The sequence below is a fragment of the Haplochromis burtoni genome, unplaced genomic scaffold, assembly GCF_018398535.1.
Source record: "Haplochromis burtoni strain Fernald_Lab_line unplaced genomic scaffold, NCSU_Asbu1 Contig_258, whole genome shotgun sequence".
NCBI lineage: Eukaryota > Metazoa > Chordata > Actinopteri > Cichliformes > Cichlidae > Haplochromis > Haplochromis burtoni.
The window spans coordinates 1,926-20,630 of NW_024582619.1; the positions used below are offsets into that span (position 1 = coordinate 1,926).

General features: G+C 40.8%; 1 protein-coding gene across 3 annotated transcripts; it reads right to left on the reverse strand.

Moving 5' to 3' along the window:
• Positions 1 to 331: 331 nt before the first annotated feature.
• On the reverse strand, positions 332 to 15,489 carry pla2g6 (phospholipase A2, group VI (cytosolic, calcium-independent); the record flags this gene model as incomplete). Of its 3 annotated transcripts, none has more annotated exon segments than XM_042227397.1 (17): positions 332 to 405; positions 612 to 727; positions 1,888 to 1,939; positions 2,044 to 2,198; positions 2,698 to 2,834; positions 5,284 to 5,434; positions 5,515 to 5,678; positions 6,531 to 6,621; positions 7,456 to 7,578; positions 9,238 to 9,346; positions 10,644 to 10,826; positions 11,063 to 11,159; positions 11,399 to 11,586; positions 11,713 to 11,893; positions 12,924 to 13,133; positions 14,600 to 14,814; positions 15,390 to 15,489. In XM_042227397.1, coding segments are annotated over 16 exon segments (2,240 nt in total), but the record flags the coding sequence as incomplete, so codon positions are not given.
• Positions 15,490 to 18,705: the final 3,216 nt, after the last annotated feature.

Sequence of the window (18,705 nt, forward strand, 5' to 3'; positions counted from 1 at the left end):
CTTCCTGCTTGCTCATAGAGGGGTCATATGATTGCTGGGCTTTCCTCTATTTTCTGTATTATTGTAGGGTCTTTACCTTACAATATAAAGTCAAATCACAACTGTTGTTGTGATTTGTCACCATTTGAATAAAACTGAATGAAATTGAAGTAAACACTCAGTCTTACAGGAACTCCTTTTAAACCCCTGCAGATGAAGCGTCTGGGAATAAGAAACAACTACAAGCATTCTAAGATAAATGGATGAGAGCAAGTTGGTACAAATACAGAGAGGCTGAGAAAAGAGGATGCATTAAAAAAGAAGCAAAACTAACACGTGTGTCGTTTCTGACCTGTGGTAAATGGTGTCGATCATTTCACACCACGCTCTGGCCCTGTCCACTGCACAGCCATCAGAGTCTGTACACTGTGCAGTGAGAGAGACATATTTATAATGAGCAAGACAAACATGCTTTAACAAATGTTTTTGTTATTAGAACACCAATACATGCAAAAATGTCAAATGGAATAAACACAAATAACAGATTAAATAAAAATAAGTAATCAGGGCACATTACAGCAATGGCCAGAGTTAACCACTCACAGACATAAACTGAAAAATGATGCACTCACACAGTCCACCAGCATTTTGCCCAGCTCTTTTGCTCCTACAAAGGACTTGGCCAGCTCCAGTGGGTTGGAGGGTCGGAACACATCCACAGAGCTCACCACCACCTGAGGAGGTTTACCTGGAGACACACAGGAGCACGCGTACAAAATGATAAAGGGGAGGGGGACTTCAAATAGAGACACTGAACTCCAGCTAGTTATTCACAATGTGATAGGTATGTATTCCTGTGTAGCTCTGATACAACTGATATATACACCCACTGGCCACTTAATTAAGTACACCTGTTCAACTGCATGTTAACACAAATATCTAAATCAGTCAATCACATGGCAGCGATTCAGTGCATTTAGACATGATCAAGATGAACTGCTGAAAATCAAACTGAGCATCAGAATGAGGAACAAACTTTATTTGAGCGACACAGATGTTGGTGCCAGACAGGCTGCTCTGAATATTTCAGAAGCTGTTGATCTGCTGGGATTTCCCCACAAAACCGTCTCTAAGGTTTACAAGAGAATGGTCAACTTAGTATCAACTAAGGTAATTAAGAGCATTTCTAAACATAAAACATGTCAAACGCATGGGCTAAAGCAGCAGAAGACCACACCAGGTGTCCTTCTATCAGTTAAGAACAGCAAACTGAGGCTACAAGTCACCAAAAATTGACAACAGAAGATTAGAAAAACAGTACCTGGTCTGATAAGTTTCAAATTCTGCAGCAACATTTAGAGTGTTGGGTCAAAATGTGGCATAAAAAACACAAACGTCTGCACTGCTACTGGTCGTGCAATGGTTTCAAGGACACTTTCCCGGCACTCTTGGGCCCCTTAGTGCTAAATGACATCATTTAAACACCACAGTTACCCGACTATTGTTGCTGAGCGTGTCTATATTGTATGTCTATGTGGTTCTTTATCACCCCACTGTACCAATCTTTTGAAGGCTGTATCCAGCAGGATAATCTGCCATGTCTGGTTCCTTGAACATGACATCATTTATGTGCATCCAACCAATCTGCAGCAACTCTGTGAAATCACGTCAATATGGACCCAAATCTCTGAGGAATCCTTTCATCACCTTGTTGAATTTGTGCCACACAGAATTAGGGCAGGTCTAAAAGCAAAACAGAGTCCAACCCAGTACTAGCGATATGTACCTAATAAAGTGGCCAGTGTGTGTATATATCAGTTTACTTTGCATTTAATGAATATTAAAGACACAGAAGAAGAGATATGACTCACATAATTTAACATTTTGACACACAATTACTTGGCTCACCTGTTCCAAGAGAGACCACTATACCCAGCTTCTTTAAGTCCTTCTCGCGGCCCTAAGAGACACACGTGCAGAGAAGAAGTCACGAACAAATCCATGTGGCTTAACGTCCATTAAGTGCATAAAGGAAGGAAAGTGAATAGAGCTCCGGTTGCCTACCTCTGCTTTTAAGGCCTTATTGTACTGATGGACTTCTGTCATGGCATCTAGTGTCGGGTTATTGGCCAGCAGCCCTCCATCCAGAAAGCGCCCCATTGGTCGGAAGTAGGTGGGAGCAGCGCCGCTGGAGCGAGCAGCTCGCCATACAAGTTGTTCTGATATGAACACAAGGATATAAGTAAGAAAGTCATGCATAGTAAATGCAATTACACTGTTCTGAGTTCATAATTATCACTTCCTGTCTGTCTTTTTCACGACTTTCCAGGACTTGGTCCTGTACGCATACACACACCTTCATCTGTCACCTTCCTTATCTTTCTGGGTGGCTCTTCTGTGTATCCTACTATCAACACATCTTCATCCTCCCAGCCTGTAACAACAACACGGCTGGGACTCAAACAGCACAGGACACGACTCCTTCATGAACAGCACACAGTCTCAGTTTCAGTGTTGTGCTCACACACAGGCTTAGTTTTCAGCTTTTATTGCCTCAGTGAAGTGAAAGAACATAACCCTCACATTAAAATATGAGCTCTGAAAATTCCTTTGGTGCCATCCAGTGGTATGTTCAGAGCACTTCACTATCCCATTTAATACATTTGACATTTGAGGGCTGGTGCTGTAGCCGACAAACACAGGTGATATCTGACGTGCCTTGTGGGATGGTGAGAGGCTTGAATGTGGCAGTGGTGGTGTATGGGGCCTCTCTGGAGACGGATGGAGGGTCATAGTTCCTGAATATATGAAGCTCGCCTGGATGTCTGTCTGCCAGAACACTGGTCACCATTACCCTGTAAAGAAAGAAAGAAGTGAAAGGATGTTTGCCTGTTCTCCTTAAACACCTGAAAATTTGAACAGCAGCATTTCAACCAAATTACAAAAATATTTTTAAAACCAATCTGGCTTCAGATGTATTATTTTAGTGTTAAGAGAGCCATGCTACACATATCTAAGCAAGTCAGTACCTTTTTTTAATTCTCAGGAACTGAACCTCGGAAAAAAATTAGGTGACTCAATTTAACACATCAGGGTAAAACCAGCTCAAAGTTTTAAAAACTGACCAATCACAGCAAAAGAGTGGGATATTTAAAGCTTTTATATGACACTGTTAGCACCAGCAGAAACTGGGGCGACTAAATTCTTAGTCGAGTAAATAAGGAAAAATCTTTGGCTAATTGATTAGTATAAAACCTAAGAAACACTGAGGTCTGAACAATGACAGACTTAAAAGAAGATCCAGGCTGCATTAACAAATTTCTGGTGCTTTTCTATAGCAATGGAAAAGCTGCAGCGCCATCTTGTGGCAGAGGGCTGCATAACATTTAGAACGCAACAATTTGTCATTCTCTCTGTAAGCGTGACAGGTCGAAAAGTTATGAATGAATTATAATAAAACTTTGTAGGAGTGTAGAGTGGGTTCATGTTAATCACATTTGACCTCTGACCTCGCCTTCAATGTAAAACTCAAGGTTAAAGTGATAATAATTCTATTTAGAGCTATTTATAACTGTTTATTACCGCCATTGTCAGTATTGACAACATATAAATATATAGGGAATGGTATATGGGGATTGTAAATATCATGTTACTGTTGATCTCTGACGTCTTCTTCGAGGTCAGATAAGTTCAAACTTTCATAAAATGTCAATTTTCTTAAAATGGTGTTTAAAATTCTGCTGCCTTCGTTTGTATTGGCATTACTTAGGAAATGATTCTGCTATATGGGGATTCTAAATGTCACACTATAGTTACCATTTAAATATCATGTCACATTTGACCTCTGACCTCACTTTTACGTATCACATCTGCCTTTGTTTCACTTTGTTTCACACGATGATGAATGAGCTGCTAGTTGGTTAGAAATAGTTCCCAGTTTATTCAACTAAGATCATTCCGCTCTCGTCTATTCCCCGTCACCTCTGGTGTACCCCAAGGCTCAGTTTTAGGCCCTCTTCTCTTTATAATATACATCCTCCCTCTAGGTACCATCTTCCGCAAATTTGATCTTCAGTTTCACTGTTTTGCTGATGACACCCAGTTATATCTCTCTTGCAAACCTGATTCCTCCCTCCCACCTTCTTCCCTTACAGAATGTCTATCCGAGTTAAAATCCTGGTTTACCTCTAATTTTCTAAAGCTCAATGAGGATAAAACTGAGATCCTCCTTATTGGCACCAAATCCAACCTTTTGAAGGCAAACCATTTCTCACTCACCATCGATAACTCCACAGTTCTCCCTTCTCCTCAGGTTAAGAGCCTTGGTGTCATCCTAGACAGTCACTTTCTATAAATCCACATCAATAACTCACCCGTTCTGCCTACTTCCATCTACGTAACATTAACAGATTGCTTCCTTCTCTTTCCACCCAGTCTACGTCCATTCTTGTACATAGTCTTGTTACCTCCCGTATTGACTACTGCAATTCTCTTCTGCATGGTCTCCCCCAAAAATCCCTCCATAAGCTTCAACTGGTTCAGAACTCTGCTGCTCGCATTATCACCAGAACCCCCTCCTACCAGCACATCACCCCTGTTCTTCAGGAACTTCACTGGCTCCCTGTGAAATTCCGGATAATTTTCAAACTTCTTCTGCTCACCTTCAAGGCCCTTCATAACCTCGCTCCTTCTTACCTTTCTGACCTGTTAACCACCACTTGTTCTGCCCGTTCACTTCGTTCTTCTTCTTCTGTCCAGCTTACTGTACCTTCCTTCCGCCTCACCACCATGGGAAGCAGAGCTTTCAGCTGCTCTGCTCCCAGGCTGTGGAACTCTCTGCCCCCTGAAATAAGAAATATTGGTTCTCTCCCCCAGTTTAAATCCCAACTCAAAACTCATCTGTTCAAATCTGCATATTCACTGTGAATCCACTGTTTGTTCATTTTATCTTGTGCTTTATTTTATTGTTCTTATTCTGCCATTGTTTTACTAAGTGTTTTATCCTATTGTAAAGTGTCCTTGGGTGACTTGAAAGGCGCTCAAAATATTTATATATATTATATAATATTATTATTATTATTATTATTATTATATAATAAGCTCAAGTTATTTCAGTTATTTACAAATCAATACCTATTATCTATTGCCTGCTTGTACACAATGTTTTAATAGAAGATACATTACTCTTTGCTTAAAAGTAAATGCTGCCCAAATGACGAGCAGCTTGGGCAGAGGTCTGCAATTCTTTTGAATTTTAGCTTTTTCTTGGCATTTTTCTGCCTATTATCACATTCAGATATCTACCTGGGGAACTTTATGTCAGTCATCTTGGTGTTTTCTCCAAACTCTGTTTTGAGGAAGTCCTCTAGCGGTGCTGATTCATAGGGTCTTGATCCTTTGAACACCTGCTCCTTCATCCTAAAGTACAGGCAGCGCAGGTACTCCATGGATTTACCTACACATAGAAGAAGTGTCATTGTTGTTCTGGTGCTATGTGATGAAAACTCAGCACTGGAAAAGAGAACACAAACACACCGTGGATTATAGCCAGAGCCAGGATGCCTCCCGTGCTCGTGCCAGCTACCCAGTCGAAGAGCTCTCTGGTGGGTCTGCCCGCCTCCTTCTCCAGAGCGATCAGCATCTGGATCAGCACCAGGCCTTTAATACCGCCACCATCAAGACACAGCAGACTGTCCATCCTGTCGGATGGCCAAGACCAATATGATGAATTTTATCCAGCCAATCACTTGCATATCCAACTTTTTAGATCCTCTGGAACAGAGCAGAATCCTCGAAACAGAGTTTACTGAAAAGAGTCATGTGACCAGCAAAACCAAACATCACAACACACAGAACAGCAAAATACAGCAAAGCAAAGTAAACCTGGAGAGAAAGGCCTTAAACGCATGCAGGTCAAAGCCCACAAATGGTAAAGAAATCAAGGAGGGCAGAGGCTTCAATGCATACTGAACAATGGCATTACTACACTGTGAAACCTATTATTGTGCAGCACAGAACAGCAGAAGTGCTTTGACCCTGGATTCTTTCTAAAAGTGAGCTGTGGGTGTATCAGTTATACACTTTACAATAATATGAATTATTAATATTACATTTGTATTAAAGTGGTTTTAGAAACACTTTCATGGTGAGTTTATGGCCACAGTCACATTGTCAGTGTGCATGTGTATCTCAATCTGAACACAATATGATTATTTTATAAATGATGGTCCCACTTAGAGTTAAATAGACAGTATAGATAAAGCAGAGTATGATTTAGGATGAAGTATGAGGAATATCACATCCACCTGTTACCGTCACATCCACTTTGAAAAAAAGACACATAGTTACTGTGCTGTAGGTAAATATGTGTCTTTGTTACAGCACAGTAACTATACAGAACTATGATAACTGTAGGTAAAGTCACAACGGCCATGTCTGTCTTATATATTCAGTGTTTGCCTACAACCTTCTGTGTGTGCTTTGATTATGGGTAAGTAGTGGCAATAAAGGCGCGTGATGTGTAGTGTGCAATCAGAAATTTTTATACTCACTTTCTCGTTTCCATTTGGGGGCCGTCTATTTCAGATATGCCTCTGCTCATTGCACCCACTGCAGCCCCCACATACAAGATGTCCTCAAATCCTAAAAGCCAATCACAACAGCTGTTGGTACAGGAGCATCACATTTGTGCATAAACTAAACTAAACTAGGAAAAAACGGGGTCACCAGGATTTTGTGGAGGAAGCATTTACTGGTGGTGTCACTACTGTAAAAACCATCACCATACACACTCTGCCACAGTCTGCTGCTTTTGGGAAGTGTTGAGGAGCTCATCACACCATGCAGCTCACCTTTTACAGAAAATTTAAATTGTGCTGGGTCCTAATTTTTTCACAGCTCATTACCTGCCTTTTAAAAAGATTTAAGAGTAGTCTTTGAAGACTGTTTTTGTATCATTTAACCCCTTAACTGATCCCCTATCATATTATATACATGTGGTTTTTATGAGTTTTTGAGATTTCTACATTACAGTCATTTTTATTCTCCCCAAAGAACCTCTAAAAGAATTGTGCATTACATTTTTAAGGATAAAATTGCAAATAACGCACAATGTAACAAATATGATACAATTAAAAATCAACTATCAACTATATATATTTATATATTTTTTTAATTTGTGAGAAGGCTCAATAAACACTCCATTAAAAAAATTTCTGGCAATTATTTTATGGTTCAGGCTTAAAGGGTTAAATGTTATTTTAACTTAAATATGAAGGAACACTTGAATCCAGCTCTTACATTACGTTTATACTAAATTTGATCATTAAATATATAATACAGAAAGAATGATCTATAGCTAAGAAAAGTAAGGGTAAAAAACTGACTGACAACACAAACTCGAATATTTGAAGTGACAGAAAAATGGAAATGGAGAAGCATGAGGGAGGAGCAGGGGTGAGGGGGTGGTGGTGTTACCTATGCCTTGAGGCTTGACCTTCTTGGAGATGGGAGGAGGAGGAGGACTGCCGGGGGAGGGAGGGAGGCAACGCTGTACTCCTACACTACACAGCAAGTCCAGCAGTATCTTTCTATTAGGACCTTTCATGTTCCAAACACACACAAACACACACACAGAGCAGCAGCCAACAAGTTAGACGTGCACACACGCCACAAAGAGGAGAGACGGAGAGAGATGAAAGGAAGAGAGAGAGCAAGAACATAAGCAAGCTGTTAGCAATTATCATGCATTTTCATAATCAGTAAGTCAATACAAACTTAGTTTACTCCCATTTCTTCTTTGTGAATGGTTTCCTGCACTGTCTATGTATTTGAAAGCAAACATCCATTAGCTGGCTCAATTTAGCCGTAACATGCTCTGAGCTTTTCTAAGAAATCAAAGTGAAATTTTAAATCTTTGTCTTTGTCTCCAGCTTTCTGCCAAAAAAGAAAGTGATCAGAAAAATAACAGTAAACAGCTGCATATATCAACAGAAAGAAATTAGAAACTGTTTTTATTTCCTGTGGGATGACTAAGGCTAAGTTCACACTGCAGGCGAAACCGCATCAAATCTGACTTTTTTGACCCTGTGTGACCCATATCCGATCATGGTGTGACAGTGTGAACGGCACAAATCCGATATTTTCAAATCCGATCTGGGTCACTTTCGTATGTGGTACTGAATCCGATACATATCTGATGTTTTAGAAAGCGACTGCTGTTTGAACGGTCATGTCGCATTAAATCCGTCTTTTACGTCACTGACACAAGACAGACGCCAATTATCAGCGCCGGAGAAGACATCGCGAACGCTTCCTGGCCATCCAGTGTAGATGTCAGTGAAACTGTTGGGAAGACAACGTTGGAGAAACGTGAACATTTTATTTGTACTGTATAATCTGCAGATTATCTGCAACTATCCTTTGAAGCACCGCTCCTCTCTAAAACAGCAATAAGGATAATTATTAGGCCATATGTAAATAAAAAAATAACTTTATAACTTAAAGCAAAATTGGAAAACGTAAAGTCCGAAACAAGTCTTTATATTAAAGGCCATCAGTCAAACAATACTGTTTGGTCTAAACAGAGCGCGTTGTGTGTGACGTCTTCTTTTGCGCATGCGGGCCGCAAAAGAAACTAGAGCGCGTTTGCTGTCGCATTTTATTTGTAGTGTGAACAAGCAGACAAAAAAATCGGATTTGATCAAAAAATCGGAATTGAGCATTAAGACCTGCAGTGTGAACGTAGCCTTAGAGTTAGTGAGTTTATTTGTATGCTCTTTTCCATTTTCTGCTTCTGTGGACCAAAATCTAACCTAATCTAATCGGATATTTCACTTAAAGGCAGTGAAGCCAAGATGCTGCAATACTGCATACTCCAAAAAAAAAGCATGATCACAAAGTTTAACTCACTATAAGCAATAACTACGGTAATATTTTTTCATTGCTTCATAGTGATAAAGCAATATATCTGTAACAGGAAGTGTTATCATATCATATAATATTAATACATAATGGGATAAAGTGGCAGATAATAAAACCCTTAATTACAGCTCCAACACAACAGGCAGACTAATATCATCCACAGTGGACACATGCTTTCAAATCAGACTACATGAGATCAAACAGGGTTGTTAGGTCAGGCACATTAACTCCTAATTTCACTGTTAACACCACCAGTCCAAGCTCAGACTTCTATGTTCTTTATATGTTTAAATGTTTCGCTTTTAACCCCCCATCTCACTCTCTCTCTCTCATTACCTTTGCTGGTGCGTGCAGCGATGAGTCCAGGTGTCTCGCCCAAATCATTGTGAATCTCCACATCTGCACCAAACACTATTAGAGCTTTGATCAACTCTATGTGGTCCATCTGAGCAGTCACAACAAATGAGAAGAGGGTTTTTTTTAAGGATATGGAACAAAGGATAAAACAAAAAAATACAACCTCAATTCCAAACAAATTGGGATGCTGGGTAAGAAGTAAATAAAAACAGAATTTCTGAGTTTCTCAGAGGTGAAGATGGCCAGAAGTTCCCTAATATGGAAAAAATGTGTTTATAGAGGAAATCACTGATTGGGCTCAAGAAGACTTCCAGAAGTTTTTGTTGAAACTATTACATCTGGAAAGGTTCCACGAATGCTGGAAGGTGCTAGCAGGTTTTAGAGCAACATACGCTTCCCTTCAACAAGGCAATACTAAACCCCATACTGCAATTATTACAACAGCATGACTTTGTAGGAGAAGAGTCCGCTGAGCTGGCCTGCCTGCAGTCTGCAGGACTGTTGAGCAGCTAGAATCCTAAATCAGACGTCCAGCAACTGGTCTCCTGAGTTTTACGTACTGCTGTCAAAACAAGAGGGGCTGCTACTCAGTGATGTCGCAACAGTTTTTAAGATGTGTTGCTGCCATTAAATTCAAAATAAGCAAATGTTTTTCTCAAGCTGGCACATTTTCACAGTTTAAACATTTAAAACAAAATTTGTCTCACTGTTCTATTTTGAGTAAAATATGATTATCAGATTTGCGAATCATTACATTTTGTAGTTAGTTACATTTCACACAGCATTGAGGGTTTTTTCAGTTGTATTTGAACAATCAGTACTTGTTGCAATAGCTTAGCTGGGTTTGTACCCCCATTGTGAAAAACCTCAGTTATGCAGCTCACATTAAAATAATACATATTTTTAAAAATGGAAACACTGTGGCAATTCAGACAGCATTTCTCTAACCATACATTTATGCAGTGCTTTATGCTATACGCACTATTAACCTCACATGGCCAATTTACAATCACCAACTAAGCTACAATGCACATCTTTGGTTTGTGGGAGGAAAGCACAGGGAGAATATGTAAGCTCCAGATACAAAGCACCAGCCTGCCAGGACATTTGAACCAGGAATCGTCTTGCTGTGAGGCGGCAGTGCTAACCATGTGCCCACAAACAAACATTTGATGTTGAATAAGAACTCGTCAAAACAGACTGGAAAGAGATTTTGCAGTGTGAACACGCTGGCTGTAACACAGAGCATGACCTCAGTTTTCTTTATGAGTGTTGCAATCTGATTTCAAAGGTGCTGCGTTCTACAACTCCCGTAATCTCACAATGTCTTGCAAAGTAACCTTTCTCTTTTCTCCTCATGAACATTTTGCAGATCGTATACACACCTTCATGGCTAAGTGCAGAGCTGTGTTTCCATCCTGGCCCCTCAGGTTGGCATTCGCTCCGTGGGTGAGCAACACCATAGCCGCCTCAAAGCGACCCTTCTTGGTCAAAATGTGCAGAGCGCTCTCTCCGGTCTTACTGAGGTAGTTCACTTCACAGCCACACTCTAACAGCATGCGACACATCTATCACCCAGACATGAAGACAGAAAGAAACATGAAGTCAAGTCTCTAGCTCCGTGTTAATCCCTCGCAGATGTGCTGATTTGAGAGACCAGAGGACGCACAGCCATCACTGGCAGGCGGCTAGATTTACTCAGGATTAAACTCAGTGTGAATTTCTCAGGATGTTTGCAAGAGTAATGCCAAACTAAACAAACCATTATGAATTTTTACACAGCACACGACGTAGTGTTTCTAACCTCAGCAGTTTTAGCCCAGTGGAGAGGCGTCCCTCCATACAAAGAGTCCTCTGCCTGGAGCTGGTTTGGATCTGCTTTGAGGATCTCCTCCACACAACTAACAGATGAACACGAAATTAAAACAAGAATATTAAATATGTACTACATTCTTTATTATAGTGTAGAGAAGTCACACATTACAGACAGACAGACAGACAACTTCTAGAGAACCGGTAAAAAAGGAGAACCAGAGAAGCTGTTCCCATTTTCAGTGTTCTTTAGTATCGTACAGACGCACAATCGGCCAATTCTGCTCATCTATAGACACAAAAATAACTCATTGTTCCTCCCACTCACCCCTTCTCGCTGTATTTCATGGCGCTGTGGATGGGGTAACCTGTACCGCCAATGATGTCACACTTGGCCCCACCTCCTAACAGGGCCTTGACAGCCTCCACTCGGCCTGTACGGCAGGCCACATGGAGCGGCGTCTCTCCGTTCTTGTTGAGTTCGTCCACACCAGAGCATAACCGCGAGCAAAGGACCTGGATGATGAGAGAAAGGTGAGAACGAAAACAGCAGGAAAAGTGGAGAGAGGGAGAAATCATTTTAATGTGCACTTTAGAGGGTCTGAGGTCTGACTCTACCATCTTGCTTTAGCTGAGGCTCACCTGGATGATTACCGTAGAATCCTGCTTGGCAGCGTAGTGGATCGGTGTCTCTCCGTTTTGGTCTTTGATGTCGGTGCGAGCTTTGCTTTCTTCCAAAAGCTCCTTCACACATGTGGCGTCAGCTCGCCCACATGCCAGATGCAGCGGCGTCTGGCCTGATGCGTCCCGAGCATTGATCTGACTGGAGATGCAAAGATTTTGAGCTGATGTTGTGGGAGCTCTGCACCATGAAGCACCACAGAGGCTTTCTGTGTGCTTTAGTCAACAAACTTTCCTAAGCTTCTTTTTATTTTCTAAATTCTTCAGCTATATGTTTTCAAGTCATATCAGTAAAGCATGAGAGCTGGGGAGAGGGGGGGTTGTTGTTTTGTTTTTTAAGCAGACTTGTGTTATTATTGCTTTGGTCAAGGAAGGACTGCCTTTTCCTGTTTTTCCTCAGCAACTCATTTCACTTCGGATTTCCTTATTATGTTATTCTCGTGTCCAGACCGTGTCCGTCCATTCTCTCTGCCGCTTATCCTTTTCAGGGTGGCTGGAGCCTATCCCAGCTGTCTTAGAGCAAGAGGCAGGGTACGCCCTGGACAGGTCGCCAGTCTGTCACAGGGCTGTCACAGGCACACTGACAACCATTCGCACTCACATTCACACCTACTCTCCAGATCGTGTCTTTTAAGTTAAACTTCCCAGCAACGCTACTTGTAGAGGATGATTTTCAGGCTGAATCAGAGACTTTTTTTGTGAAACCGTTAGAACTAAATATCCACTAATAGACTAACTGAATCAAGTAGCTTTCAATTTTACCTCAAAATTACTCAAAAGTCACATTTTTTATTAATAAGACAGAAACTTTTGCCAATAAGGGAGCAATTTAAAAAATGCACAAGAAAATGAGTGAAAAAATAAATGACTTGTATCTAATGAGCTATAAGCTTCGATAATACCATAAGTGCTTTGAGGCAACATTTCTATAAACCAATTAAATAATCAATACCATCTGTTGCACTGGATTCATTTAGCTGGCACAGACTTCCTGACTAATGAGTTACATCTCTCTTCATTCGGCATTATTCATCCACCCATCCATCAATACCATAAACACGAAGATGCAACTGTGAGACGTACTGCTGTCTGATATTTCACTCACTAAAAGGCCAATAAATACAAAATAATCACAGAAACCCAAAAAAGAATATCAATTTGGCTCATCTTACCTCTGCACATAGTTATGTTTGAGACACTCTCTCAGGCCTGTTTCAACAGCAATGTGGGCAGAGCTCCAGTCTGGGTGAGCACGGATGCAGTCCACGATTGGCTGTGTCGACTCACACTTCAGAAGAAGCGTTTCATAGAAAGGTCGAAGTTTGAGGGCGTACTGTGGGAACCAGTTCATGGCATCTTCCTCTGACACCACCTGAAACAGCCTGCAGGCAATGCAATGATTACAAGAAGAGGAAATGTGGATAGCTTACCAAAAATTCTGCTAATGTGGTACCAATGAACTAGTAGATAAAGAATAAATAATGATATTTCTCCTCTGCTAAGAAAAACAATTCAAAAAAGCTTCAAGCATTAGTGTTTAAGACATTTATTCCTTTTATTTCTTTGCTGCTTTAGCTTCCAAAAGTTCCTTTTAATGTTTTTTTACATACTATACATAAATAATATTTTACGTTTGCTTTCAACATATCCACAATCAATCCTTTGCTTGTGTCTCAAACCATCTCAAACCTCACCTCTAGTTTCTCTCCAAACCACTCAATCTTAGCTGTCTCTCTGATACACTCATCTATAATCCTGTCCCTTCTGGTTACTCCCAACAAGGATCTGGTTTGCGCTAGTAAACTAATAATATTTGACATGTCTGGTATCAGCTGAGGCCAATGCTAAGACCTTCTTTCTATCTTTCTTCAAACCTGCCTTTCAGATCTGTAGCCAAGCAGCAACATCCCGAGCTGAAAAGTTATGCCAGCGCAGATCTGCCAAACTCTGCAGCTCCCGGAGTGGCAATATGAGGCCAACTCCAAAAGCAGGTCAACTCCCTTATAAGCTCATGGACAACTTTAACAGCAGAAAGAAATAAACATGTTTACAGCTGGGTACATCAAATGCTTTGGTTTCTATGACTAATCCTTTTCACGACAACTGTTCAAGTTAAAGTGAAGACTTGTTAAGGGTTAAAGTTAGGGGTAAGGCTACCCTGATTGTCAATTGTGACAACACAGGAGATCTCCTCACCTCTGCTCATAGGAATAACAAACCTGGACCTCTCAGCTTGTTTGTGTTCTTTGATACTTTAGGGGCATTTGTAATGGAATTACCTGACAGGACCTATATGCTTTTTGTAGTGGTAACAGATTGTCCAGATAATCCCGACTGATAGTCTCTGCTTTCATTTTTATGACTGAAGTTGTAACATTTTACTTGAAATGTTACTTAGCACTAAATAGCAAATATACATGTACTTTACAGATGCAACTTCCCAAGCAAGATTGCTAGTACTAGTTTATAATTTAGTACTCCCTCCTTGTGTCAACTCTGGTGCACAAAAACCAACAACATGCCTCCCAAAATGCTAACAGTGAAGGCTGAAAACAGGGTTTTGCAAAAAAAAATGGATGATGTCATAGTTACTAGCATATCACATGATTGCTACAAAGCTTTATAGCTGATAAAATAAAAGGCATAGCCTTAGCTGCCTGTTTGAGTAATAGTGATGTAGGCTAAACCAGCAAACCAGTAAGATGACACAGGATGAAATGAGCAACTATGCTAATAAAAGCAACTCAAAGTGCAAAAGAAATGTTTTTGCAGCTGACACTGAACTTTCACACCCATGTCAGAGTCTGCAGAACACACAGAACAGTGTATCTACGTGATCAACACAGACCTCAAAGCCACATTCGGTGTCTCTGGGCAGAGAAGGAGACAGTCCCATGACTGACTGTACTTGTACAGAACTATGCGACCCTCCTCTTTTAATTTCACTTTCCCTCCTCCTCCATAGTCAGACAGCGGCACTTCTCGGACCCGGTAAGGGTTGGTGAAGAGGGTTGACACAGAGGAGACTGTGTCCAGCAGCCGCCCTAGGAACTGCATCGTTACCTGGGAAGACAGAGGGGAGGCTGAAACAAACTACAGCAGCCTGTAGTATTGCTGTCAACATTAATGAATGATTTATTCCACCCCAGGAGCGCATGTTACCACTGAACAGGAGCGACATGTGCAATATCTAAGAGATACATACATATAATACTTATCGTTTCTATTTTGTGGAAATACAAGTGAAGTAGCTTGCGGGTATAAATAAGCGCTATATTACAGTTATTATTAGGAACTGAGTGAAGGTTAGCCCACTCACCACTTCCTCTGACACTCCAACACCTGCTTTGTTGATATGAACACTGAGTATAAAAGAGGCTAGTTCTCGTTTGAATTATAAATAAGTGGCTCCATTTATGCTGCTCATTCACGAGTTTCAGCTTATCTACAATCAGCCAGACAAACTACCAAGGCTAAAAAGCCGCAGACGGCGAACACTGAGCGAAACACCCTAATCGTTCATGGGTTTTTTAATCGCAAACTCATTTAGAGCACACAGAGTACAGTTAGTGGGCTACTTGTGAAGTGCGGCTAATCGCATTAAGCAGTAAATACGCAGCCTGCTGCTGTCTGCTTACCTGCTAGCTGCTCTCTGTGCCGACTACCTGACTTCTGACACATACATCAACAACCGCCGCCCTGCAACCAACCCTGCAAAAGAATTTGATCGACGTGTGTTTAACCAATCACAGCTTAAGAACGTGAAGGAGCTTGGCAGAAAGGGCGGGGCAAAAATAAAGTCACACCAACAACGACACGACTTTTGACCGACCAATCAACGACATGTGAGGATTTCAACAGTATTATATAATTGACTTCAGGCGCGTGAAGTAATTGTTTGCTTTAGAAATAAAAAAGCTAATTATTTAAATTTAAATTGTGTTTCCACACAACTCTGTCGAATTAATTCGATTAAAATACATTTTCTTCCTATTTTTTTCCCCTTTTTCAATTTTTACCAGTCTTTATCCCTAAGTCCTTCTTTACAACCCTTGATTCTAGAATTTCCTCCTACGTTTGGAGGGTAAAAGACCTCAAGTAGCTAATATGCATTTACAGAAACCTAGGACTGAAGGGAGCCTGGCACTCCCTAGCTTCCGCGTTTGCTATTGGGCTGCCAATATTTGCTCCATGGCCTACTGGTTAAAATCTGGGAAGGTTGTGGGCCACACCACTTGGCTAGCAATGGAGTTTGACTCAACTCAGGGTATGTCTCTTGCCTCCTTTCTGGGTTCTTCTCTACCTTTGTCAATTGACAACTTCACATTCAGCACTTCCTCCGGGTGTGGGCTCAGTTCAGGATGCAGTTCAATCTCAAGAATTTCTCACTTCAAAATCCTATCTTATTAAATCACCTATTATTCCCTTAAGCTTTGGACAACTTGTTTTGGGTCTGGTTTAGAGCAGGTATTATTTACTTTAAAGATATCTTTATACACAACTAGACTAGCATTATTTGATCAGCTGTCAGCAAAATACACTCTTCCCAAAACTCACTTTTTTAGATATTTACAACTCAACATTTTTTGCAATCCAACCTCTCCAGTTTTCCAGAAGCTCCAGCTACTAACTTACTGGACAAGCTCCTTAGTTTGCAACTATCAGGCAAAGGTATAATCTCCCGCATCTATAGCAAACTGTGCAGGATAACTTCAGCTCCCTTTGAAGGCCTTAAATCCACATGGGGGAAGGAGTTGGGTATATCTATGTCAGATGACGTTTGGGATTCAGTCCTCACTCTGGTAAATTCTATGTCACTCTGCACCCGCCACTCCCTATTACAATTCAAAGTAGTTCATAGGGCCCACTTGTCTAAATACAAATCAGCTAAGATTTATCCTGGCTCTATCCCTCGCTGTAACAGCTGCGGGTCTGATGATGCCAATCTAACCCACATGCTTTGCTTTGGACCTGCCCTGACTTGGTAAATTTTTGGGAGGCGGTTTTCTACACTCTGAACAAGGCTACTGACCTGAAACTGGCTCTCAACCCCCTACTTGCTCTCTTTGGTACAGTGGGTGAGGATGATAAGTGTATCACTGGGGCAAAACGTTGGGTGCTGTCCTTTGACTAACAGATTTGCTCATCCCACAGAGGTCTGATGACCTACCACTCTATAGGTTTTACTGTGTTAATGTAAATGTGAAGCTCAGCTAACTTCTGTGTGGTTTGCAAAGAAAGGTTTTCCTGGAATCAATCGCGCCTCCGTTTGTCCGTTTTGTTCCAACGTGAGAAGTTCTGTTTTGTATTCAGTGTAACCAGTTTTTATGTTTCCCTTGTTTTTTTTTTTCCTTTTTTGTTAACTGTATCCACAATTGCTCAATAAAAATATTTTGAGTAAAAAATTTTGTTTCCATTTTGTTCATTTTTCTCAACAAGGCTCCCTTAAAGGCAAGACGACAGACTGATGTAAAGGAAAGTTTAGCTTGAACATAAGCTACCAAATAACAGTCATGTGGTATAAAACTGTTATTATTATTATCATTATTAAGCAGTTTTAGTTGTCAGCAAGTCCTTGGTTCAAACGCTATTGTAAAACATACCCCACAAGAAGCTTAAGAGTACCATGACTGTGTCATAAAATGTGAACCTCTCTTTGGCTTTGAGTAAGCTTCAAAACAGCATGTTTATCACACCTGTTCTTATTGTTTGTTTTTCCTTCCAGAAAAACCTGACATTCACACCAGCCTCCAGCATATATCGCCTTTGTTTTTGAATCCTCGTGACATTTTGGCTTTTGCCATCTTTGTTTTGGTTTGTTTTTTTCTATGAGAGACGTGAACATGTTTGAAGAAGAGTTTAGAGTTTTCGATACTTACACTTAAACCGTGCTTATAACAGGGTGTACTTATCAGACGAGTTAAACTGAAAGCCCTGAGTCTTTCAGTACAATAACAAGCTGAATGAATTGTGACAAAGTCAGCTTTGTCCCTCCCTTAACAACACTCCTTCAATTACACAATACTTAAAGCCTGAACACAAACCAGTCACATATACATTGCACACAAAAAAAATAAAAAAAAGTTAAGGGAGCATGTGATTATCACATTATAACAGCAACTCAGTTAAGTTTCGGGGATATCAGTCAGTCCTCTCATGAATAACAAGCCATTGAGAGGCAACAACAAGGCATAGATCATTGCCCTCTCCTTATCTTCCCTGACTGATCTTTCTCTACTTTTGTTTTTTGTTAGTGTCCTTGTTACTGCTGGTAGAACAACGGCACATTCAGGTTGCACAGGTAGCGCAGCTCCCGTTTTAGGATGGCCTATCTATACGTGCCACTACAAGAAGGTTTGCTGGGTCTCCATAGTCTTAATAGTGTAGATGAGATCCCATTAGGCATGAGGAGAGCTGGATCAACCCACCAACGACACGGGTGTCTGCTCCTTTGCGCAAGGAGGAACAGGAAGAGTACTGCAAGAGTCTCCGGTGGGACACTCATGCATGTTTCCAAACTGTCAGATTTAGATTCCTTGAGGGTCTCACAAGGTCACAACATCCTTTAGTTTTGACCTTCCGGTTCTATATAAGCGGAGTTCAACAGATGGGTTGAGTTTCCTTATATTGTGCTCATTTACAAAGACTCATTCAGACTGATGGCAATATGTTGGCAATTTGTTTGCATTTATAACTTTGACAACAATCATTTGCAAGACTTCAGCAATCCCTCTTAGAGTGATTACAGTCAATCCAAGTCAGACTGCACTGTTTGCAGAGAGGTCGCCACTTATCAGGTGACCTGTGCAATCCTCTTGTGATCCAAAGTGGCCGTGAAAGTGTAAACTTGTCAAGCTATGGGCAACCAGGTAATCACCACAAGTTGCAATCAGTGCAGAATAGAAAATACAAAATAATACAATACAATCACCAATCATACAGTCTTTTTTTTTG